Source organism: Alligator mississippiensis, chromosome 9 (assembly GCF_030867095.1).
Source record: "Alligator mississippiensis isolate rAllMis1 chromosome 9, rAllMis1, whole genome shotgun sequence".
NCBI lineage: Eukaryota > Metazoa > Chordata > Crocodylia > Alligatoridae > Alligator > Alligator mississippiensis.
Genome location: NC_081832.1, coordinates 335,651 through 359,231, shown reverse-complemented (window position 1 = coordinate 359,231; position 23,581 = coordinate 335,651). Strand labels below are relative to the sequence as shown.

The following is a 23,581-nucleotide window of genomic DNA, read 5'->3' as shown; positions in this document are numbered from 1 at the left end:
CAGGGAAGAGCAGTGGCCCCTCCTGGCACGCGACTGGTGGGTCAGTGCAGCACAGGCCTGTTCTCCTGGGGAGGCGACAAGGCTGTGGACGAGGCCGAGGCCGAGGCCCGTGCAGGGGAGCTGCTTACAGCCCCGCTGGCTGCACTGGAAGGGGCTGCGGGTGCCTCGCAGGAGGCAGCAGCACAAGCAGGGACGCAGCTGGCGCAGGAGCCTTGGCTCCGCACAACAGGCTCACACAAGCAGAGGAGAGGGCTGGAAGCCATTTATTTCCAAAAGGCATCAGAGCTGTTCCCAGCATAGCAAGTTGCTTCCCCAGCTCCCCAGCCCTTAACGCCCCCAGCCCCACCAAGCCAGAGCACCGAGGTCTTTCCTGGTCCCTGGGCCCAGCCTGGTCCCGCAGCGCAAGCAGGCAGGGGTCCTCCTGCTCCCTGCGCTCCAGCTGGCGTGAGATCCAGCTCCGCAGGGCGCTGGGGAAAGAGCCCCCGCACAACAGCCACCTGCCTTGCCCCTGGGGAGGCAGCACCGGCGCCGGCTGGGAGTGCTCTCCGCAGCCACAGCTCTGCAGTCAGTCTCTGCTCCCTCGCCCCACCACACAGCTCATGGGATCCCCCGCCATGGCCCTACACTCTGGGAATTATCCCTGCTTCCCCCAACAGCGCAGGGGCTTCTCTTCAGTCCCTGTACAGGGCCACACTGCAGCCTTCCCTGTCACCCAGCCGGCAGGAATCCCGGCTGCCGCGGCTGGCAGCAGGCCCTCCCACCCCCTGCTCGGGGCTCCCCACGTGCGCCTGATCCAGGGGAGATGGCAGCGCAGGACTCCTGGCCCCTGCATGCTGGTAAGTGCCGCTGAACGCGATGGTCAGACGCAGCAGCCGCCAGTGGGCTCCGGGTCCGCTCAGCGTTGCACCTGGGTGCCAACGTCCTCCTCCTCCGGCACCTCCTCTGACTCGCTGTGCCGCAGCAACAACTCCAGGTCAGGGCTGGAGCCAGCCTCCTTCTGGGTCTTCAGGGCATTTTCACCTGCACGCGGACAACCAGGTCAGTCCTGCACCACAGCAGTCTCCCCCGGGCACTCCTGCTCCTGGGGGCTTAGCCCGTCCTGCCCTCAGTGAAGGCCTCAAGCCCAGTCTGGGCTCCTAACAGAGGTGCTGGGAAGGGAGGAGCGGGCTCCTGCAGTGATCGGGCCAGAGGAGCGTTACCTTTGGAAGCAAAGGCTTTGAGGGCGACGTGCAAGGAGATTCCCAACAGGCAGACGGCAAAGCCCAGCCAGTTGAGGAGGCTCAGGTGGTCTCCCAGCACATGGGTGGCCAGCAGCAAGGTGCAGACTTCCTGCAGAAACAAGGCACCGGGGAGGTGGCAGAGCAGAGTGAGCAGCGTGGGGCCCACAGAGACCGACCGGCTGTCCGTCACAAGGGGACGCTGCAGCAGGGAGCCCGGGCCAGGCTGCACCCGCAGCTACCGCAGCTACCCTCCCTGCGTCGGGGTGCCGGCCCATCCCCTGAAGACAACTGCCAGCCTCTCACTACCTCTGACCCTTCCCTGTGCTTCGCCAAGCTCTGGCCCTTGCAGGGGAGCCCTGGGCTCTGTGCTGCATTAATAAAGGCTGTTAAGGGGTCGATGTAGGCGCTGGGGAACTTTTCTGGTCAGAAGCCGCGAGAGCTCTGGGGATGGGAAGGTGGCAGAGGTGGCCCAGCACGGCAGGAGGGAAGGTGCCAAGAGCTGTTTCCAACAACCCCCGAGCACAGTCGCTTTGCTTTGGCCAGTCAGGCCCCAACCTCCTTGAATCCCCACAGGAGCCAACCTTGAAAATGCCGGCGATGGACAGGGTGAGGCTGGAGGTCCTGGAGACCAGCAGGAACTCGGAGAAGCCCAGCCCGAAGGCCAGGAGCCCCCCCAGGGACAGCTTCCCAAGCAGCGCGAGCAGCACCCACCCGTCGTGGAACCGGAACAGCTTCTCCGACACAGCCATGGGCAGCCCTGAGCGGGGCGGCAGGACGGTGAGCAGCAGGGCTCTTCCGCGCTGGGAGGCAGCAGCTAGCGTGGCCCTGCCCGCCCCTGGTTCCCGCACCGGCAGGAGAGGAGCAATCTGTGCGCTCGAGCGTTTGCTCCCTCGTCTGCCTGGCTTGCTCCCGCAGCCCCTGCTCTCTCCAGCGACTCACCCTCGATGGCCACGAAGAGCGGGAAGAGCCCCAGGAACATGAGCGGCTGCAGGTGAAACATGGTGTCGATGGGGTTCTGCAGCCCTGAGGAAGGAGAGGCGGTGACAGGCGTGATGGACGCCCGCTGCTTTCACCCCTCCCGCGCCGAGCTCCTTCCCCTGGCCCCCGCGCGTCCCCTGGGACTGAGACGACCCCTGCCCGTCTCCTGCCTACCCAGCTCGGCCTTCTGCATGAGCATCTGGGTGAGAGTCCAGCGAATGCCCCCCAGGAAGGAGGCGCCGAGCACCAGCATGAAGCCCTCTGTGTTGAACTGTGTGGACTCGTAGGTGAACATGAAGAGCCCCCCGGCCACGAGCAGCACCACCAGCACCAGCGCCAGCCTCTGCGGGCAACGAGCAGCATCGCAGGGGCCTGCCTTCCTCCCGGCCCCTTCCCCAGGCTGCGCTTCGCCCCCGGCCCTGGGGACCAGCCTCCTCCCCAAGGGGCTGGTGCGCTGCGCCCTCACCAGCTCCTCCAGTTTGAAGATCAACGAGAAGAACAAGATGAAGAGGATGGCAGAAGACTTGGTCATCGTGTAGCTGCAAAAACCAGGGCGCGCGGTTGTTCTCCAGACGCCCAGCGCAGCCCGCACTGCCGCCGTCCCGCCAGGCCAGCTGCAGGACCGGACCCCAGCCCCGCGTCTCTGCAGCGCACGGGCCCTACTCACAGGGAGACGGTGATGTAGAGGAAGCTCCAGTTGCTCAGGCCGATGTCCAGCGCCGTCGACAAAGCTGGAGGCGACAGCCAACCCCGTGGAGTTGCAGCAGCGCGCCTGGTGGGGGGAGCGCGCTGCCCAGTGGGGCGCGGGGAGCGCTGCTGCCCTGGAGACGGGCCTCCCCGCGGCTCCGCCAGGCCGAGCTCCCAAACCTCCCCGCGGCTCCGCCAGGCCGAGCTCCCAAACCTCCCCGCGGCTCCTCCAGGCCGAGCTCCCAAACCTCCCCGCGGCTCCGCCAGGCCGAGCCCCCAAACCTCCCCACGGCTCCTCCAGGCCAAGCGCCCAAACCTCCCCGCGGCTCCGCCAGGCCGAGCTCCCAAACCTCCCCGCGGCTCCGCCAGGCCGAGCCCCCAAACCTCCCCGCGGCTCCTCCAGGCCGAGCCCCCAAACCTCCCCGCGGCTCCGCCAGGCCGAGCTCCCAAACCTCCCCACGGCTCCGCCAGGCCAAGCGCCCAAACCTCCCCACGGCTCCACCAGGCCGAGCCCCCAAACCTCCCCGCGGCTCCGCCAGGCCGAGCCCCCAAACCTCCCCACCGGCCGGCCAGGCCGAGCCCCCAAACCTCCCCGCGGCTCCGCCAGGCCGAGCTCCCAAACCTCCCCACGGCTCCGCCAGGCCAAGCGCCCAAACCTCCCCACGGCTCCACCAGGCCGAGCCCCCAAACCTCCCCGCGGCTCCTCCAGGCCAAGCGCCCAAACCTCCCCACCGGCCGGCCAGGCCGAGCCCCCAAACCTCCCCGCGGCTCCGCCAGGCCAAGCGCCCAAACCTCCCCACGGCTCCACCAGGCCGAGCCCCCAAACCTCCCCGCGGCTCCGCCAGGCCAAGCGCCCAAACCTCCCCACGGCTCCACCAGGCCGAGCCCCCAAACCTCCCCGCGGCTCCTCCAGGCCGAGCCCCCAAACCTCCCCGCGGCTCCGCCAGGCCGAGCCCCCAAACCTCCCCGCGGCTCCGCCAGGCCGAGCCCCCAAACCTCCCCGCGGCTCCTCCAGGCCGAGCCCCCAAACCTCCCCGCGGCTCCGCCAGGCCGAGCCCCCCAAACCTCCCCACCGGCCGGCCAGGCCGAGCCCCCCAAACTGCAGCACAGACCAGCCAAGCCAAGCCCCCAAACCTCCCCGCGGCTCCGCCAGGCCGAGCCCCCAAACCTCCCCGCGCCCCGGCCCCGCAAGTGCCCTGGGTCGGGGGCGGCGCAGCCCCTGGCCGGTCCCGTACCGGCGGGCGCCACGCGGCGCAGGTAGCGGGGCCAGGGCAGCAGCGGGCGGGCGCGGCCGGAGCCGCAGCGCCACAGGGCCCGCGCCAGCCCGGCCAGCGCGAAGATGACGAGCAGGTGCAGCAGCGTCAACAGCAGCGGCAGCCGGAAGGTCTGCGGGCGGCGGCGGCCCCGTCACGCCGGGCCGGGCCGGGCCGGGCCGGGCGCCCCCCGCCCCCGCCCCCGGCCCCGGCCCCGCCGCCGCCACCACCACCCGCCCCGGCCCGGCCCGGCCCCGCCGCGCACCGCCATGAGCCACTTGTTGTAGAAGGTGATGCCGATGGAGAAGCCGTAGTAGGGCAGCACGAGCGGCAGCGCCAGCGCCAGCGCCGCCCGCCCCCGCGGACCCGGCCCCGGCCCCGGCCCCATCCCGCTCCCACCGCCCGGCCCGGCCCGGCCCGCCCCGCCACGTGTCCGCCCCGCCCCGCCGCGTCACCGCGCGTCACGGCTCCCGCCCGCAGCCCGGGCTGCGACGGGTTAACCCCCCCCCCCCCCCCCACACACACACACACACACGGCGGCGGCGCGGGCAAAGGAGGCGGAGGCGCTGGTCCCGCACTGTAATGAACACCGCGCCCCGCGGTCCCGCCCGCCCCGCGGTCCCGGCCGCTCAGCCGTAGTGGTAGACGAAGTCGTAGGTGCTAGGCTCGCGGGGCACGGGCGGCGGCGCCTCGGGCACGGGCACGTTCTCCAGGTCCAGCAGCCGCAGCTTCATCTCCATGCTCAGCAGCGTGTCCAGGTCGCTGCGCGTCAGCTCGCTGCTCATGTCGCGGCCCAGCAGCGCGTTCAGCCCGTCCGTCCAGATGCAGTACTGCGGGGCACGGGGGTCAGCACCGCGGCCACGGGGGTCGGGGGACCCCGCGTGCAGCCCGGCCGTCCACGTGCGGTACTGCGGGGCACGGGGGTCAGCACCAAGGCCACGGGGGTCGGGGGACCCCGCGTGCAGCCCAGCCGTCCACATGCGGTACTGCGGGGCACGGGGGTCAGCCCAGGGGGTCGGGGCAGACCGGGACCTGGGGCAGGGGAACCCGCGTGCAGCCCGGCCGTCCAGATGCAGTACTGCGGGGCACGGGGGTCAGCACCGCGGCCACGGGGGTCGGGGGAACCCGCGTGCAGCCCAGCCGTCCACATGCGGTATCGCGGGGCACGGGGGTCAGCACTGCGGCCACGGGGGTCAGGGGAACCCGCGTGCAGCCCGGCTGTCCACATGCGGTACTGCGGGGCACGGGGGTCAGCCCAGGGGTTGGGACAGACCGGGACCTGGGGCGGGGGAACCCGCGTGCAGCCCGGCCGTCCACGTGCGGTACGGCAGGGGCCGGGGGCCGGCAGCACAGGGGCAAAGCCCGCAGGAAGCTGTGCTCTCCTTCCACCACCCCGGGGAGGGGAGGGAGCTGAGCCCGCCGCATGCCCAGAGGCTGAGCACAGCGCCCAGGCCCACAGGCGCTGCTGCAGGGGCACAGGGCCCGGCTGGGGAGCGCAGGGGGCTCTGGGTACAGGGATAATGGATCCTTGCTGAGCTGTTTTATTCTCCCACTCTTCCCTCCTGTGATGAGGCCTTGGGTTTCTGTAACCGCCCCTGGGCCTTTGCAGGGAAGGGGGCAGTAAGCAGAGAACGGGAGGATGCTGCAAACAGGCTCAGCGAGGAAGAGCTGGTTCCGCTCGGGCTCCAGCACTTGGGCACGCTCCTAGCCCGCCTCCACAGCACTCACCTCATACTTGTTAGGTGCAATGAAGTTCAAGGTCTCGTCAGGATCATACAGTATGGAGAAGGCCAATTCTAGCACTTCCTGCAGGGAGAGGAGGCTTTTCACTCAGCAGCTGGATGGCGCAGCAGCACTGCTCCTTGCTCCCAACCCAAATCCACTACAGCTCTGGGCCCCCCCAGGACAAGCCGGTGCTGCGAGCCAAGGCACCCTGCCTGGCTGCGTCTCAGAGTAAAGCAGCAGAGCCGGGGGCCCAGATTTGGGCTGGCACCATGGGTAAAGGCTCTCATGCTTCAGCTGCTCTCTCACCCCACAAGCAGCATGGGCTCCCTCCTGGCAGAGGAGGGAGCAGTTACCTTGTTCTGCTTCAGGGCACTTTTCTCCTTCATGTGAGGACAGTCCTTCCCCGTGACAACGGCCTTGATGTCTGCAACTGGAACTAGAGGTAAAACAGGGAGAGTCAAGCAGGGCCCTGCTGCGGCGAGACACTTCCCTCGCCCTTTTCTGCAGCCTTCACTACAGGAGCCCCTGGGCCCACCCACACCGGTTTATGCATGTGGCCCGTGCCGTGGGAAGTACGGAGGTCACGTAAGGGCTCCTAGAAGGGTCAGGGACTAAACCCAGATTCCCCAAGTCCCAACCACTGCCTTGGCCCCAAGACTCCTCCCGTCCCAGCAGTGGTGCCCAGCAGTCAGGTGGCAGAGGATGGGGCACTGCAAGTCATGCTCAGTACTCGGGAAGAATCACAACATACTTTTCTCCTGCAGGGACTCGAAGGTCACTTCCCCCTGGGCGTTGTCTTCCAGGTCTCCATAGTGCAGGACCTTGTGGTTCAGAGCTAGGCGGCAGTACCAGAACCTCTCTGCAACACACGGGCACACGCAGCACCGAGTGAGCGAGCAGGCACTCCCGACAAACCCCCTCACACCAGCCCTGCAGGGCTGCCTACCTGCTGAGAGCAGGTGGAGAGGGGGCTGCGACCGACCACAGTGCAGCTGGCTGGGGTGGCATGTTGCACCGCAGCCAGGAAGGGGTGGCCACACAGCCCCGGGGGCAGTAGGTGGTTCAGGACCTCGCAGCTGGGTGGCAGGGAGCCAGTAACAGCCATTTAACCTTGGCAAACTGCTACCCCAGGATGGAAGCAGCCAGACTGCACCCGCACCCACACCCCTGCAGCTTGCACCCGGGGATGTTCACCCCTAATTTCCTCGAGTTTTCTACAGTGGGTGAAGTCAGCACAGGTTAGGGACTTGCTTCATTTGTCTGCTGCATTTTTCTCCATTGAAGTGACACTCCACAGAGTGACCCCAGCTGCCCAGAGCCCCTCTCCGGCAGCACCACGTAGTCCTGCGCTGCATTCATGCCCGCTCCCAGGCCTTGGGCCCCACCTTGTCTCCTACGGTTCCCAATTTTCCGGAAGCTGCTCCCCTCACACAGCCGGTTCAGACGCTGCTGCTTTATCAGCTCCAGAATCTCAGGCTGGATTTTCTCCCTCAGTTCCCTGAAGAAAAGACAGTGGCATGAGCAGGGCGCAAGCACAGTGGCCAGCAGTTGCAGTCACATGCCTGGGCACGAAGGCAGCAACCCCTGAGGTGCTCACACGATGGGCGGTGACTGGAAGTCGTCCTGGCTCATCCTCTCGGACTGCCGTAGCCGCAGAATCTCCGAGTAGCTCAGGCTGCGCAGCTTGTTCTTGAACTGGTCCAGGGAGTTGGGCTTGGAGGGCAGAGCCCGTGTGATCTGCTCCCGTACCACCTGCATCACCTGGTGGGAGGGAAGAGGTGTGTCACCTTCCTGTGGCCCAGCAGCAGCTGATCTCTGCCAAGAGGCTTGTGCAGGGAAGGCAGGACCTCAGGCCATCCCACACGCGCTCTGCAGGCTCAGGAAGGGGGAAGTGGCACCAGTCCTGGCTAAGCCGCCCTCCTACACCAGTATCCGCATCACAGCCCATCCGTGACGTGGCCCCACATCCCTGCTGGCAGCTGAGGCCGTCTGTGCACAAGTGTTCCCCCTGTGGCAGCCCTAGCAGGTGCCCATCACTGACCTTGTTGAAATCCTCTGCTGTTGCTCTCATCTCCTTCCAGGTCTTGTTCAGCAGCTGGATGCAGATGGCAAAGAGCTCCTCGAATGCTCGGTCGTGGGTGAAGAACATGGGGTGGTAGTCGTTCCGGCCCTCATTGGCTTCAGGGAGACATGGGAACTAACTGTATGAGTGTCCCGGGCAGCGGGTGCTGGAATTCATGAGAGGGAGCAAGCGCAAGGGGCAGCTACTATGTCTTGGGATCCAAGACACAAGCCTGACCCTGGGGGCCTGGCTCAGGGGGTCCCTCAGCTGGCAAGGACCAGGGTCGCCTGCTTGCTGTGCAGCCCAGCCTTGATGGTCAGTCTCCACCTGCACCTGGTGGCACAGAGCTCTGGTACTCCTGCTGCCCCTTAGGAGACCCCAGCAGCATTCCTGGGGCACAAACAACTCCACTGCTGTGAGATCCAGCCCCGTGCAGCACTGCCCCAGGCTCCACAGCACAGAGGCATGGTCCCGGGTCTCCATGGGTGACAGCATGCACAGCTCCAGGCTCATGGCTCTGGGGCCAGGAAGGGCGCTCTGTGCACCGTTCTGGGGAGGGGACAGGAGGGGAGCCCTAGCCCTGACTACAGCACCTGGGGGCTGGTGGTGCAGGGCAGGAGGCACTTACGGAGTTCCCCGACTTGCAGGATCTCGCATAGCATCTTAGTGAGCTCAATAGCGCTGCGCCCGAATGGGCACTCATGTTTGTCCTCCCGGCTGCTGTTCTCCAGGACGATCTGGGGAAGAGCAGGTGTGATCAGCAGCCAGTGGGGGAGGAGGGCAGGGGAGCTGCGGGTGGCTTCCACCCCTCTTACCCTGATGTAGGTGTCCTGATGGAACTTGGCCAAGTAGAGCATGTTGTCCAAGGCCAGCATCCCTGGGGGCGTCTGGGTGAAGTCCATGGCTGGATTGATGTGATTCTGTAGATACAGGTTAGTGGCAGGGTCTCCCTAGAGAGCCCTTGAATACACCCACAGCTGCCTGCCACAGGACCCCTGCAACTTTCCTATGTCCACCGGAAAGGAGCCAGCCCAGCAGAGCACACGCAAATGCCCACCCCCACATCAATTCTCCTGAATGCTTCACTACTTCTGTGGCTCTGTACAGAACCATATGTGCAACTCGCACACAAGACCCCGGGTCTTCTGATGGGACTCTCATGCACCACGCACAGGAGAGTACGGCTCAGACCCTGGCAGCGAGCCCACAACAATCAGGCCCAAGAACCCATCTCATCTGAGCTCCTTTCAGGAGATATCCTTGCCCAGGGTATGGAAACGGGGTTGTGTGATGTGCTGCAGCCAGCAGCCTCCTCCCATAGCCCTGCCCTCAGATGGGGACCCCTGTTACTGCGCACACAGCAGTCAGCAATGCCCCCAGATACGTACAGTGAATCCCAGCATCTTGTAGTCCTTGGTGTACATGGCTTTGCGTTTCTCTGTCCCGCTCCCCGGGACAGTGTTGCTGTCAGACTCAGCGTCAAAAGCGATTCTCCTCAGCTCAAAGATGATGTCTCTCTGTGCCTGAGGAGCAGAGGAAGTGTGTCAGTGGTGACACTGGCAATGTTTTTCTGCCCCAGCATGCTGTCCTGCCTCCCCGAGGGCCCACACTCTGCGCACCCAGGGAAGACGCTAGGAGTGCCAGCGTCAACCCTCGCTGTGGAGGAGGGACAACTTGTGAAGCCCAGGGAAATCCACCCACCCTTCCAGAATCCTTGCCACCCCACTGAAGCTTCCCAACCTGATCATTCGGGTCCATTTTGGTCATCATCCGCTCCTCCAGGAGGTTAAAGGTCAGCACCTGCAGCACATACAGCTGATGCGCCATCTCAGTTTTGATCGGGCGGTTTCCTCTGATCACGTGCTGCAGCAATTGAGGGCAGGGGCATGAGTGAACACAGCAAAAAACACACTGCTCCCAGCTGTGTGCTGCAGGGCATGCCACTGCTGCTCCCTCGGGGGCAGGGACCCAGCACGGCCAGCTGCCCACACAGTAGCTGCTTTCAGTGAGGAGCAGACCCCTGCCAGGAGGAGGAAACACCAAGAGCTCTCCCCTCTCTAGAGCAAGTGGCATTAGTTCCACTCTCCACAGGCAAAAACTCCCACAAGTGCCCTCAGGGCAGCAGGATTTATGTTCAGCATAAACCAGGCTCCATTCAGCAAGGGCTGGGAGCTACTGGCACCTACTCACATTCAGGATGATGGACCTCAGATGCTTCTGGGCAAACGCATTGGCCATTTCCTGTCAGGAATTCAGAGAGAAAAGGAATGTGAGCAGAACACAAAACCCAAGCCTGCCTCTTGTGGGAAGGCAGAGAAAGCTGAGCGACACGGGTCAGCAATGTGGACTGCTGCGCTGGAAGCAGCCAGTGCAGCATGGCTCACCCCCAGCCTAGGAGGGCATGCTCCAGGTGGTCTGGGGAGGGAGCTCAGGCTGGCTGCTTCCTGCCTGTGTTGGAGCTTTGGCTGTGGGGAACACACCGTGGGTGACAAACAAGACCGTGCCACTGGCCTGTCAGCTGGGGAGACAAGCTCCAACTCACGCAGGGTTGCACTTGGCTATAGGTCTCCCAGGAAAAGAACAGCCCATCTGCACTGGGTATGCGCACCTGGCAGCACGAGCACAACACCAGCTCCCCCCACCCGCCGACAGCTGCTGGTTGCTCTCATAGCTCTCCCTCTGGGCCTGTGTGTCCCTTGTCTCAGCCCCAAAGGCAATTCCTTAGGGCAGCATTTAAGCATTGCACACTGAGCATGTCCCTTGTTCCAAGGTGGACACGAGCCTGCCACAAAGCTGGGGGAGCAGCAAGCCAGTGGAGGAGAGCACCGGGCAGCCCTATCTGTACTGGGGGGGAGCTGCGCCAGTGCTACTGGGCTTGGGGAAGATTTCAGAAGGTTGCTGGCACAGGCAAGGCCTGGCAGGGGACTCACAATATGCGAGGACAGACCTGCTGGACCACCTGCCAGCTGGAGGAAGCCTGGCAGAACTGCCCGTTTAAGACCCCCTGCACTCTGAGGCTTGGCATGCCCAGAACCGGAGGTGAATGCACCACTCCCATTGCTGCAGCTGCTGCCACATGGCCACACCATCCCGAGCAGCCCAACGCTGTCCCAGCTACCCGGCCCCTCAATTCCGGCCCAGCTTGTGCCAGACTGCACAGGGAGCGTGACAGAATGCACCTGGCAGCAGCACCCGGGGGCTCTGATCACACTTCTGGGAACACACTGCTGCAGAGGGGAACCCCTATGAGAAGCCCAAGTGATGTGCTGGCTTCTAGCCAGCCCGTGTCGGGGTACGAGCTCAGCAGGATTCACAGGCTAGCTATGGTCAGAGCAAGCAAGCATTTGGGTGACACCTAACCCAGCACCAGCAAGCTGCAGGAAGCGGTTCACAAACTGACACTCTGCCTGATGATGAGTCAGCCTGGTTTCCTTTTATTTATGACTCTCCTGTCAGTAGCACCTATGAACTCTGGTCAGAGACCAGGGCCCCAGCTGCACTCAGTGCTAAACACACAGATGTATGGGTGTCCCTGCTCCAAAGAGCTTGCGCCTCTACACAGGAGGAGACAACAGGCAACCAAAGCAGATAAACAGTGGGACAGATGGGAGACAGCAAGACAATCCAGACACACAGTAGTAGAAGCATGAGCACACATGCTGCCTAGCTGCAGCCAAGCAAGATCTTCCCAAACACCCAGGCTCAGCACTAGGGAACACTTCACTGGTGGCTCTGCTCTTGGGATGGGAGGCCCAGGAAAAACGAAGCAGCCATTAAGGATCCCACGGGGAATTTGACGAGCTGCGTGTTAAAGCCTAGTGCCCCCGCAGAATTCCTACCCAGGTAGTTATGTCCTTCCTCCTGAGGTGCCAAGTTCATCCACTTTCTCTGCTGGGATCTTGCCTGGGGTTTGGAGAATCCACAGGGCCCACCTGAGAGGGGGTCTCATGTGGAGCAGGCACAAAGACCTCTCTGCTGCTATAAAGTCTGCAAAGCCCCCAGGAGCCTTCAGCTGCAACGCTCCAGCACACGGCATGTAGAGAGGGAAGCCTACAGCTCCTTGCAGGCAGCTCCCCACAGAGCAGCCACCATGCAGCACGGCCCAACCGGGCAGGACCCAGGCTACAGCCCTGAGCACACATGGGAAGGGTTTAAATCTGCTGTACATCAAAGGAGTGGTGGCACAGGCTCCACTGCAGGCAGCTCAGGATGCCTGGCCTGTTTCCATGGAATGGTCTCAATTTGAACGTCAGTTTAGCTGAATGACTTTTACACCAGCCTGGAAGTTTTCCAGAGCAAAGAACCCTTTACAGAACATTACCGTCAGCAGTCTGTGGACAGGCTAATGCCCCTGGGCCTCCGGCACATCCCCAGCCCCATCCGCCCCCTTCCTCCCTGATGGTCCCCCACCCCTGTGCTCCAAATCTCTGGCCCTAGGAGACTGAATCAGAGAAAAGCTTCCTATTCCATGCCTACAGCTAAGCAAGTGCCTGACCCAGCCCCGGCTTGGAGTTACTTACAGTGACAGGCAGGTCTAGCGGGTTAAGGAGCTTGTCCTGCTGGCAGAAAGCAAAAGGCACAAAGAAAAGCAGACAGAGGATTTAGCTCAGAGCCCAGAGAAAGGGGTACAAACAGGGCCCCGGAGGACAAAGGGTTCACAGAACAAAGCTACAGGAAGCAGACATATGCACACACCAGGCCTCCCCTCAGGTTGCCCACGCAAGCAGGAATCCTGCTCGTACACATGGGCTTTGTGGGGCCCCCATAGGGCACATGCACACAGAAAACATCCACCACGGAGGGAGACCCTGGGACTGCTGTGGCTCCCTCTTCCCCAGCCCGAGGTGCTCTCTTGCCTTTCTGCTGGGGCTGTGCCTCCACAGGGCTGGCACGCTGCCCCTGCACAGCCCTAGTCCTCTGCTGGACACCCCCTGCCACCACGCCTCTGGGAACTGCTGCACTCTACCCCCGTGCTGCCCTGCAGATGCAGGTCCTGCAAGGACCAACAGATCTGGGCAGGGCTCGGGCACCCTTGCCAGGGCAAAGGCGGTTCTCTAGTGCTGCAGGTGCTATTAACCCGGGCCAGAGGTTTGGCTAGAGAGTGGGCACAGACCTGTCTCTTGTCCTCTGGTGCCTTCAGGAAGAGGGCGTTGATCAGGGCAATGGCATAAGTCTGAATCTCCTGATTCGAGCTGCAGGAGCACAAAGATGGAAAAGCAGAGGTGAGCATGGCTGAAGCATGCAGAGCAGATGGGGGACAGCTGTTACCTGGGCGCTCTCTCATACTCTGGGACCTGTGGAAGCACTTCTGCCTGCAGCTCCCCTACCCTGCCTAGGGCAGAAGGGACCCAGGCCTGTTTACTAGCAAATCACCAAACTACTCAGAGCTGCAGAGACCAGGCACAGAGATGTTGCTCTGGCCAGAGGCAACAGACTTTGACTGGCTAGAAAGCATGTCCACGTTGCAGCCTGTAGTTCAGCGCAGCACAGAACCTCCTGGATAGCATGGGTCCTGGGAGAAGCCTGGCTGTAGCTGCACAATCTCACTACTGGCCAGTTTTACCTGCTGAGAACTGGATGCCACAGCTTAATGGTTTCTGATGCCTAAGTCAGCTTCGGTCACCCTCCTCCCCTGCAGCCTACAGCAGAAACATAGTCAGGGAATGGTAAGGGAAGGAGTCTGGCTGGCTCCGTAAATGCTCACCCTTGGTTTTCTTCATCTTGGCAAAACCCCAAAACATTCCCCATTCTCAGAAGCTGTTGCTAGTTCTGTACTTCCTTCTCATTTTGCAGCCTTCTACTGCTAATGAAGAGGCTTTGTACCACAGTTTTCTAATTGTAAAATCTCTGGTTTTCAGACCAGTTTTCTCCTGAGAAGTTCACACATGAAGCTGCACTTCATTGGGTCCTTCCTTATCTTGAGCCGTCAGAACAGCACACACAGAGGAGATCAATAAGCTAACATCCTGCACTATGTCTGCAACCACTGCCCCCCCTCAACCTTTCCACAGCCAAGGCCAGACATGTGAAACATTTTAATCAGGCTGTGGTCCTCCTTCAGGGTTTTCAGAGGCAGAACACTTCTGGATATGTCTTTTGGATCCGGTGATTCAAGAGAAGATTAAATGTCTTCAGAAACCACCCGCAAGTGCATGGGTACAAACAGAGGGGATGTGATGTTCACAGCTAACTGGTGAGCGGTGCAGGCACTACTGAGAGAGGTGACATTTGCTTGTATGACAAGCACATAGCTTTAGTCAGCTACATCTAAACAGATGATGGATCACTACTGATACAGTCAGACGATGAAAGGGAGAGGTGCTGAGTGCCACGTGACTTTCCAGGATAGCCAGTGCTGCCGACTGGACAGATCTTGGCAAGAAAATATGTGTCAACAACGTGCCAGGCAGCCACCATTCTGAAATGACCCTCCAGAGACCCAGAAGGAGACTGCAGCCTGTGGTCCCAGCTGTACACACAGGCAGGGTCCTACACACCTGAAGTTCCCCGATTTCCACAGGGCTCTGCTCAAACGGATCCAGCTGCAGGACAGGGGACTGTGCAATTAAATTCTTTCACAACTACCCTGGGGCATCCAAGTACAAGCACAGGAAGACACAGGGCTGGAGGGGATCTCCTGAACCACTGAGTCCTGCCCCTGCCATAGCGGGCACCAGGCCAGACAATCCCATTCACAAGCTGCACCGTCTCCAGTGTAAAACTATTCAGGTTCTGTGGAGACCTTGCTGCTCTGATGCTTAGAAATCATCTTTTAATTTCCATTCTGGATTTACTTGTAGCCAGTTAATATTCATTTGCCTTCCCTTGCCCCGATCAGCCTCAGTGCCGTTCTCTACACCTGCACCATTCTGATTCATCCTTCTTGAACACGTGGGACCAGAACCGTACCCAGGATTCCAGATGGTCTCGCCAGGGCCTTGTCCGATGGCATTCGTACTTCTGTCTCCAGTGGAAACACCTTGCCTGACATCCTGGGATTGCATTTGTCTTTTCCATGGCAGCATCATTTTGGCAGTTCAGGGTCCACCTTCAATTAAATAATACTCCTGGGTGTCACTCTTCCTCTGCTGTTTCCAGCTGATGAGCTGCTCTAAGCTTACAGCAGAAATTCTTGTTAGCCCTTAAGCACATGACCTTGCTCTCTGAGGACTGGAGTAATGGAAATGGGCTGAAACGGAATTGTTCAAGGTCATCCAGCTCTTCCTCTGTCATAGTCCTATTTTTCTCTGGACTGATGATACCAGCTTTGTCTCATCAGCAAAGTTTGGAAGTACACTCCCACTTCTTGAGCCATGACCATTAATGAAAATGTTCTAGAAGAGGAAGCTCATCACACATCTAACTGGCCTCCAGGTGCTTTTACTTCTCAGGCATTTTAATTCTGAAAGCACAGAAGCACTCTCCCTGAATGCGAATAGTAGTACTCCATGGCAACTGGCTGGTGAGTTTTAATCCTGGATCATGATTATTATGTTTAATGCACTGCATTATGAAATATGAATATGTTACTAGCAATATTTGCATGTACACAAAGAGTTTATAAATTTGAACCTCACTAATGGACCGAGGATCTAAACAACTTCCCATTAACAACAAAGCTGTTTTGTTCTGTGGCAACAGGTTCGGTGCCGTTTTGGATTTAAGTGAAAAGTTTGGAATAAAAATACAGTTTGGCTCCCCAATCATGAACACACTTATGCATCTGAATAACATTAAACACATGATTAATGCAGCTGAAGTCAACGATTCTAGTCACAGGAGTACAATTACTCACGTGCTTAAGTGCTTTCAGAACAGAAGCTTTAATTCCCCAGTATCTCCCTCCTGCTTTTCAGCAGATTTGTGAAGCTCAGATCAGATGCCCTACCAGTGACATCTAGGATGGCATTTTTATCAATTTTAAATGACGACACGCGTTCAAATAAAGCAGAGATCTGCAAAGCAGGTGCAAATAGTTCTGCCCAAGATGGACAGATACTCACACCTGGAGGTGCGAGATGAGCTGACCCACGGTGATCTCCTCTGCTATCTTCTGGTACAGAGTATGGCTGTTCAGCACCATGCTTTCCAGGATGGCTAGCGACCGCTGGAGAATGGAGACGTCCAGTGTGGGCTGACTGACGTACCCTGCAATCTAAAGACCAGCAGGTCAGCAGAGGCCCACCCTGGAGCCAAGCTGGAGTGCTTCAATGCCAGCAGCCAGAAAGGGCAGGGCCAGTGGGCTAGGGTGAGATACAGTGACCACACTGAACTCTCAACATGAGCACCATGTCATGCTGCATTCAGCTGCACAGACTCCAACTGTGGAGCCAGGCAGTAGCAAGACCTCTCACCCCTTCTGACTCTGAATGCAACCTGCCACAGACATATTACCCTCGAGCCTTTTCCACCAGGAACCATTTGGAGCTACACTGTTACTTTCACATTCCTTCCATGTGCTGCCATCTCGTGCCCTTCTCCCACTGCACCCTCCCCTGACATCCCACGCTGCTCCATTCCACCTCCTGCCTGACGACATGCAGGCATCCTCCCGATGCACGGTGTCCTGTGTCTCCCATGAGCCACTCCCATGCCATCTCTTTTCTACCATGGCTCTGCACCAGTCCTGGCTCTACCCTTCTACCTGCCACATTGCAGCAAACCCTGCTCCCTGCCCCCTAGGCCACCCTTCTGCTGCTCAGACAAGCCTTCCCCATCTCCTCCTGCTGGGGCCTCACCTGCTTGATGAAAGTTATGGAGACCATGTCCCAGGAGACGATGCCATGGTCCATGAGCTCTAGGAAGGCCGTCAGAGTGAACGCCAGCATCTCACTGTAGCTGAGAGAAGGGAGGGAGTGCAGCTAGAGGAGATGAGGCAACCCAATAGTAGTAACAGGAGAAGCGCTGCTCTTGCATTGTCCTGTAGTTTTCTGAGAGAGACTTCTCTCGTCCATTTGCACCTGTTCAGCCTGTTCCAGACCCTTCCCCACCTTGAAGGCCCATTCCCCTGCCCTGTGCCAAGGTGTCAAAACCTGCCAGGGGACATGGCCTTTATGTGGCTCTTGTGTGATGTGCTGCAACTGCCAAGCAATGCTGGTAGTCAGCAATAAGCCCAATGTACCCTCGTTCTCTCCCTGCACTGCCAGTCCCCACAGTGCCCATCTGAGCTGCTCCAGTCATACCAGAAGGTACCTGCTCAGCCTGTAAAACATGCTGAACTGTTCTGTTTCAGGCAGGATCCCCCAGCCATGAGACCTGCTTGCAGATACCTGCTGCATCCCAAGCTGCTTTAAGGAGGTAAACAGGCAGCAGGAGTTGAGGCAAAGGAGCTGAGCTTGGGCTAAAAATGGCTATGGCTGTGTCATCCCCACCAGCCCACCTGAGATAAGCCCCTGACCATCCTGCTGCTGGACCTCATTATCCTGCTCCTAACATCTGCTCTGTCCTGCCTGAGACAAGGGGGCAGCTGGGGACAGGAAACAACCACTGCCAAGTCTTCACTTGGTTCAGTGGAGTCCCGATCAACAGCATGACCACGGACTAGAGCTTTGGCCATCACAGTCCCCTCATGTGTCATAGATTCATAGATGCTAGGGTCGGAAGGGACCTCAATAGATCATCGAGTCCGACCCCCTGCATAGGCAGGAAAGAGTGCTGGGTCTAGATGACCCCAGCTAGATGCATATCCAACCTCCTTTTGAAGACCCCCAGGGTAGGGGAGAGCACCACCTCCCTTGGGAGCCCGTTCCAGACCCTGGCCACTCGAACTGTGAAGAAGTTCTTCCTAATGTCCAGTCTAAATCTGCTCTCTGCTAGCTTGTGGCCATTGTTTCTTGTAACCCCCGGGGGCGCCTTGGTGAATAAATCCTCACCAATTCCCTTCTGTGCCCCCGTGATGAACTTATAGGCAGCCACAAGGTCGCCTCTCAACCTTCTCTTGCGGAGGCTGAAGAGGTCCAGTTTCTCTAGTCTCTCCTCATAGGGCTTGGTCTGCAGGCCCTTGACCATACGAGTGGCCCTTCTCTGGACCCTCTCCAGGTTATCCGCATCCCTCTTGAAGTGCGGCGCCCAGAACTGCACGCAGTACTCCAACTGCGGTCTGACCAGCGCCCGATAGAGGGGAAGTATCACCTCCTTGGTTCTGTTTGTCACGCTCTGACTCCTGGCCAGATAGCACCCTGCACCCCTGCGTTTCTGGGACTCCCATTAGGATCCTCACCAGCCGGCTGCAACCAGCCTTTGAAATCCAGGATTGGATTTCACCTCCCTGCTCTATCTCCCCTCACCCCCGTCTTTCTCTTCCTGACATCTGTCTAGCAAGTCTGGCTTCACCAACCAGGACAATTCCCCCTCTGCACAGCTGCTGTGAACCTGATTAATGCCATAACCCTGCACAAGTCTGCCAGGTGCCCTTGTGGCTAGTACAAGAGTGAAAAGGGCCTGTGCTCTCCCCCCAACCAGAATGCAGAGGGGAAATTCTTCCAGTCAGAAGCTGCAACATGTTGTTCTTTTCCCCTAATTTGTGCCAGGTGGCCTTGCCTTGCCTCAAATAGAGAACAGAGCAGGATCCAGCTTCAGCAAGACCAGACAGGACGATCTCCTGCTGACTTCCCCAACCAGAACACTTGACACCATCTTTTAACAACATCTAATAGAGAAGAGGAAATGAATTTTGTCCCAGAAGACTTGAAAAGGGAAGAGAAGTGGCTGCAACTTCTAAACAAGGGTTAACTTTGCTATTTGGAGTTCCCAAGGCTGCTACTGTCTCCTTTGTCCTGGGTGTTAATAACAGGTGACGCTATTTTTAGGGCGGCTGTGACATTGGCAGCTGCCAACAAGAGCTAGATGCAGAAGCTCAGCCACAATTAACCATTTGTGGTGTCATACTATGCTTACTGGGACAGGAGCTTGGTGCCACTCTCCACCAGACGTGTCAGCACTGTGATGCCCTCCATGTTGATGAACTCTGTGGCAAAGGTCCCGTCTGCAGAGAGCTTTGCCAGCTCTTTCATGGCATCCAGTCGGGCCTCCATGCTGTGTGACTGGATTCTCTCCATCAGCTGGCGAGCTGCCCTGGACTGGGAACAAGAGGAACCCAGCTGGTCACTCACTGGTCACCTGCAGCTGAACACCAACAGCTGCACGAGTCTGAAGCTAGGCAGAGGGAACATACCAGGGCCAGAGCGCTACTGGCTCTGACAGAATTTTGCTGCACCTAGCTGGACTTGGGGCTACTGCCAGCTTGCGGTAACCGTGGCTAAGGGCAGGTGTGTCAGTGTTTCTTCCTCATGCTGGGCGAGCTGCCCATTTCCCTTCCGTGGACCCTGCGTGAGGGATGGGGGGAGGGGGCAGCTAGAGAGGAGGACGGTGCGGCTGCTGAAACCATAAGGTTAAAGACATGCAGGGCCCACCAACCTCTCTTTGCTCCAAAGGAAAATCTCTAAGGCTTCTCATGCATTCACTGCCTGGGAAACATGATGCCTGGGAGGCTAGAGGCAGTTGCAGGGAAGCTTCAGGGGCTATTCAGGGAGACAGCCCAATGGGTCAAGATGCCTGAAGCTACTGAGAAGTGGCGTTCCCTACCAGGCTGAACCCCCGCAGGGAAGCTACTGTCCGTCTACAGCACACAGGGGTGCTTCCACCAGGGAGAGCGATAACAGGAGAACTGCACCCCACGGCAAGCAATGCATGAGAGCACGACCCAGCAGCGTCAAGGCACCACAGTGGACTCACGGGGTAGGGAAGACCCTGCACTGGGGAGGGGCTGAGCAGAACAACGGACGCAGAGAGGCACGTACCGGGGAGACAGCCAGCTGCAGGATGGTCCCATTCTTGATGTCGCAGCGAGTCTGCAAGGGGGACAGACAGAGAAGCCTCTGAGCAGCAGCAGCAGGCGGGGAGTGGAAATGCAGCCAGTCATGGGATACTTTGATGCATGCATGTGGCAGAGGGGAAGGCTGAGTATGCCAGACAGGACCTGCACTGGCTTGCAGAGGTCTCCCTGGTTAATGGGCACAGAGGGGATGTCCTTCCCTTCCTCCCCTGGGAACCAGGACTGCAACTGCTCAAATATCACCCCCCCAGCCCCCTCCCGGGAGCAGCCAGCCAGGGCCCGTCACTGACCTGCTCCGTGATGTATAGCTGGGGCCCATCGGCATATCGCAGTGTGTAGTACTCAGGGTTTGGTAGCGACCACCTGGGGGAGAGGAACGACATGGAGCCCTGCATTTGCCTGGGGCAGCCTTTTTCTAGGCCCAAGGCAGGAGCAGGAGCTTCAGTGGGGTGGGTGGAAGACAGGCTTGGAGAGAAGTCCTAAGGAGAGGGCTCTGATTCTGGAGAGAATCCCTGGGTCCCAGTTTGATCAGGACTGGGAGGTGGGCGAGAGTCTGGTGTGGCTAGGCTGACCACACGGAAGTCCCAGGAATTCAGGACGTTGCCCCTGCAGTGCTCTCTCAAGTCAGCAGGAGTAGGGCTGTGTGCCGGGCAGGCAGTGGTGTCTGCCTGCTTGCCTGCAAGGGGCTCTGTGCTGCTCCGACTCCTGGCCAGATAGCACCCATTAGGATTCTCACCAGCCGGCTGCGACCAGCCTTTGAAATCCAGGACTGTCCTGGCTAAACTGGGACATAAGGTCATCGTGCTAGACATGGCCTGTGCTGCCAGCTAGGCCCTTGCTCCAGAGGGCAAGACAGGCTGCAGGGCCCAAGCACTAGGTGCTAGGTCCATTTCCCAGGAACCAGCACTGATGCTGCTGGAGCCCTGGCCAGTGCACAGCCAGGCTGAAAAGCCGGGAAGAAGGCAGCCACGTGGTGCCCACAGCAGGGTTGCAGTGTGTGGCAAAAGGCTTCCCAGTGAGGCCTGCTAGGGTGACCAGTCCCCAAGGCAGGTCCCTAGAGATCCAGACTCACCCGTCACAGACCTCCTTGATGATGGATGCCAGGGGCCTTTTCTGGAACAGAGAGAGAGAGAGAGAGAGAGCACACTCAGTAGTGATGTTTCCCTGGCCAGAAGAGCCTGCCCGACACTACGCCCCAACCCTGCACCACAGTGCTGCCTGGCTCTGCAACTGCCAGCCCCAGCTCTTACCTGGTCTATCTCCAGTAGCTGGGCATTGGCTCCAGGCCACTCAACAGCCACTTTCACAATGTCTGAGGGTGGCGGCATCGTCCCAGCCTACTCCAGCTCTGCCTGGACGTGGGAGAGCATCCACCTGTGAAAGGGGAGCAGGTGAGCAGCTCCCTACAAGCTCTTTGGGTTCTTGTACTGCACCATCACTGTGGCCCAAGCACCTGCCAGGGAAGCAGGCCACAGCGGGGTGGGCTGGACGGCTGGACAGGAGATCTCAGCTGGGCAGTCACCTCCCGCCGCCCTGCCCTGCCCTTCCCCCCCCACCGCCCATACTCTAGCCCAATATGTTCATTCCCCACCCCAAACACCTTTGCCTCTTCCCTGGAAGCCACTCCACCCCTTTGCCACTGGGGCTGCCCAGACTGGAGTGGGGCACCCAGGGCAAACACTTGGAGCAAATACCCCGCTCTGACTCGGTGTGCTGGGCTGCTGCAACACAAGCTCCTGGCAGCACAAAGGGGCCTGAGCACTCTGACAGGTACACAGCAACGTCCGACGTGTGCCTGCCACATCCAGCTGTGACCCCAGCAAGCGCAGCGCCTGCCCAGGACTGAGCACTGTGCGCCGTCTGCGTACCCTTGCCTGCGCTGGAGGTGGTGCTGCCTGGCTCCCCTCTTCCCAGCTTGTGATGCATTTGCTTCTGCAGGCAGGTGTTTGCCTTGCTCCCCCAGGGCTGTGGTCACACCCCACCAGCGAGATGGGGCCTCTCCTCACCTCTCAGGCTGGGAGATTTCAAGCACCTTAAGTGAGATCAGAAAGGTCTTCCTTCACGGACCCTTGCCAGGGCTCCTTTTGCAGTCTAGGAATACCCCTCCTAGCAGATGAGGCCTGGTGGTATGGAATATAATTCCCCAGCCCCTCCATGTGGACAGGACCTAGGAGCAGCCCTCCCGAGAGTGGGAGCGGGCAGAGGCAGTGTCAGCCCGGAGGAGCAGAACCTGACCCAGGTGCAGCACAAGGATGGAGAGCAGGGCTGGGACGTGCAGCCTGGGAGGGCCAAGGGGATGCAGCAGCCTCTGCAACTGGCAGAGGTCGAGAGTCTCCTAGGTGCTCACTCCCCAGCAACTGGGAGAACTTCCCATTCCCAGGCAGGTCACTGCGTCCTCCCTGCCTCGCAGTTCCTTCAGGCACCTGGCCGATGCATGCTCCCAAGGAAGAAGGAGCTCCATGCAAGCAGCTGTCCCTCCTGGGAAGCACGTGTGCCTGGGCAGTACTGGAGATCTCTGTAGAGGTGCTGCAGTGCCACCATCGCTTCCCGTGGTGGGCAACCACAGCCCCTGAGACAGCAAGGCAACCTAGTGCTGGCAGCGCTCCCTAACCTGCAGAGACGAGCGTCACCATGGGGAAGGGCAGGCCGGCCTGGAGCCCGCTCTGGGGGGGCAGGGGGGTCTTTGCGTGCGACCACGAGGCTGTCAGCCTGTCCAGCCAACCTCCTCCCCGCAGAGGGGACTCGCAGCACGAGCTGCAAGTCTCCTGCGGGACCACGGAGCTCCAGAACTAGGACGTGCCAGGCCAGTCACAACGGAGTGGCCGTCCCTGCCCGCGATGGAGAGCAGGGAGCAAGCTCAGCACTCCCCAGCTGTGGCTTGTGGACACAGGGTCTGACCCTGCAGAAGCACCACCCCGAGCAAACACCCACGGGCCTCGCTGGAGCCCCGAGCAACCTGCCCTTCCCCCACTGTGACCAGCGCCCTCCGGCCCATGATTCGCCATGAGAAGGCCCCATTGAAGCTGCCCAGCTGAATATCCTCTATTGTGGGCAGCTGCAGCATCTCTGCAATGCCATGAAGCCTCTGGAAGCTGAATTCGAGAGCAAGCCGGGGCTGCAGCCAAGGCCTCCAAAAGGGAGCTGGCTGCCCTGCTTACAGCAAGCACGCACGGGTCCAGCCTTCCTGCTACCGACCGGTGACCTGGTGCTGTCCCGACCCACAGCCCTGCCCCTCCGACCCAGGGGGAAGCCAGGATCCAGGCCCCGCACCCAGCCTTAGACTCGCTGACAGCGATGCAGCGCAGCTCCACAATCAGGCTTGCAGATCAGGACGGCTCGACTCCAGCACCCCAAAACACCCTGCCAGCGTGGGCACTCTCCCTCAAACCCCTGCCCCTCCTGGCCCATCCCTCTGCTCTCAGCTGCCCGCCCCGGGCCAGGGCATCCCCCACACAGTTCGGTGCAAGGAACGCGCACGCTGCAGCAAGCGGCAGAAGGCACCTGGTCAGAAAGCAGGGAGCCAGCAGCAGCCCCCACCCAAGCGTGATGGGTGCAGGTCACACCAGCTCCTTAAGCCTCCCCGAGGAAGACGTGCCCAGACTGACTCCCAGCACAGTGTGAGAGAGACCAGAAGTGCAGGAGATGCCTTGGGCAACGGGCGGCGCCATGCCCAGTTCTTGTTCTGGGGGTGAAGCCGCCAGGCCCACCCCTCGGGCACCAAGGCAGCACTCGCTATTCCCCCATGCCCAGGCCAGCTCTCCTGCCAGACCCCCGCGGAAGCACCTGGGCGGCAGAGCGCGCAGAGCCTGGGGGCCTCGTCGCC

The 23,581-nt window shown here is 60.3% G+C and overlaps 2 protein-coding genes across 4 annotated transcripts; both read right to left on the bottom strand.

Moving 5' to 3' along the window:
* Positions 1-240: 240 nt before the first annotated feature.
* On the bottom strand, positions 241-4,529 carry SLC35C2 (solute carrier family 35 member C2). Of its 2 annotated transcripts, XM_059713072.1 has the most exons (9): positions 4,404-4,529; positions 4,121-4,271; positions 2,866-2,929; positions 2,665-2,737; positions 2,373-2,541; positions 2,160-2,243; positions 1,802-1,977; positions 1,200-1,329; positions 241-1,020 (listed from the first exon to the last, which is right to left on the bottom strand). In XM_059713072.1, the coding sequence occupies exons 1-9, from the start codon at positions 4,524-4,526 to the stop codon at positions 896-898; spliced, it is 1,095 nt and encodes a 364-aa protein (XP_059569055.1). In that variant the 5' UTR covers positions 4,527-4,529; the 3' UTR covers positions 241-895. The 2 variants fall into 2 exon arrangements, with proteins under 2 accessions (XP_059569055.1, XP_059569056.1); XM_059713073.1 differs by lacking the exon at positions 4,121-4,271 and having other exon boundaries at positions 4,404-4,488.
* Positions 4,530-4,702: 173 nt separating this feature from the next.
* On the bottom strand, positions 4,703-23,498 carry ELMO2 (engulfment and cell motility 2). 2 transcript variants are annotated; one of them, XM_059713070.1, is made up of 22 exons: positions 21,627-23,498; positions 21,009-21,132; positions 20,831-20,871; positions 20,049-20,121; positions 19,724-19,774; positions 18,822-19,003; positions 16,664-16,763; positions 15,929-16,080; positions 13,039-13,117; positions 12,446-12,481; positions 10,116-10,166; positions 9,666-9,788; positions 9,314-9,448; positions 8,741-8,845; positions 8,554-8,662; positions 7,905-8,041; positions 7,461-7,624; positions 7,249-7,361; positions 6,615-6,722; positions 6,217-6,299; positions 5,867-5,944; positions 4,703-4,968 (listed from the first exon to the last, which is right to left on the bottom strand). In XM_059713070.1, the coding sequence occupies exons 2-22, from the start codon at positions 21,084-21,086 to the stop codon at positions 4,768-4,770; spliced, it is 2,199 nt and encodes a 732-aa protein (XP_059569053.1). In that variant the 5' UTR covers positions 21,087-21,132; positions 21,627-23,498; the 3' UTR covers positions 4,703-4,767. The 2 variants fall into 2 exon arrangements, with proteins under 2 accessions (XP_059569053.1, XP_059569054.1); XM_059713071.1 differs by lacking the exon at positions 12,446-12,481 and having other exon boundaries at positions 21,627-23,497.
* Positions 23,499-23,581: the final 83 nt, after the last annotated feature.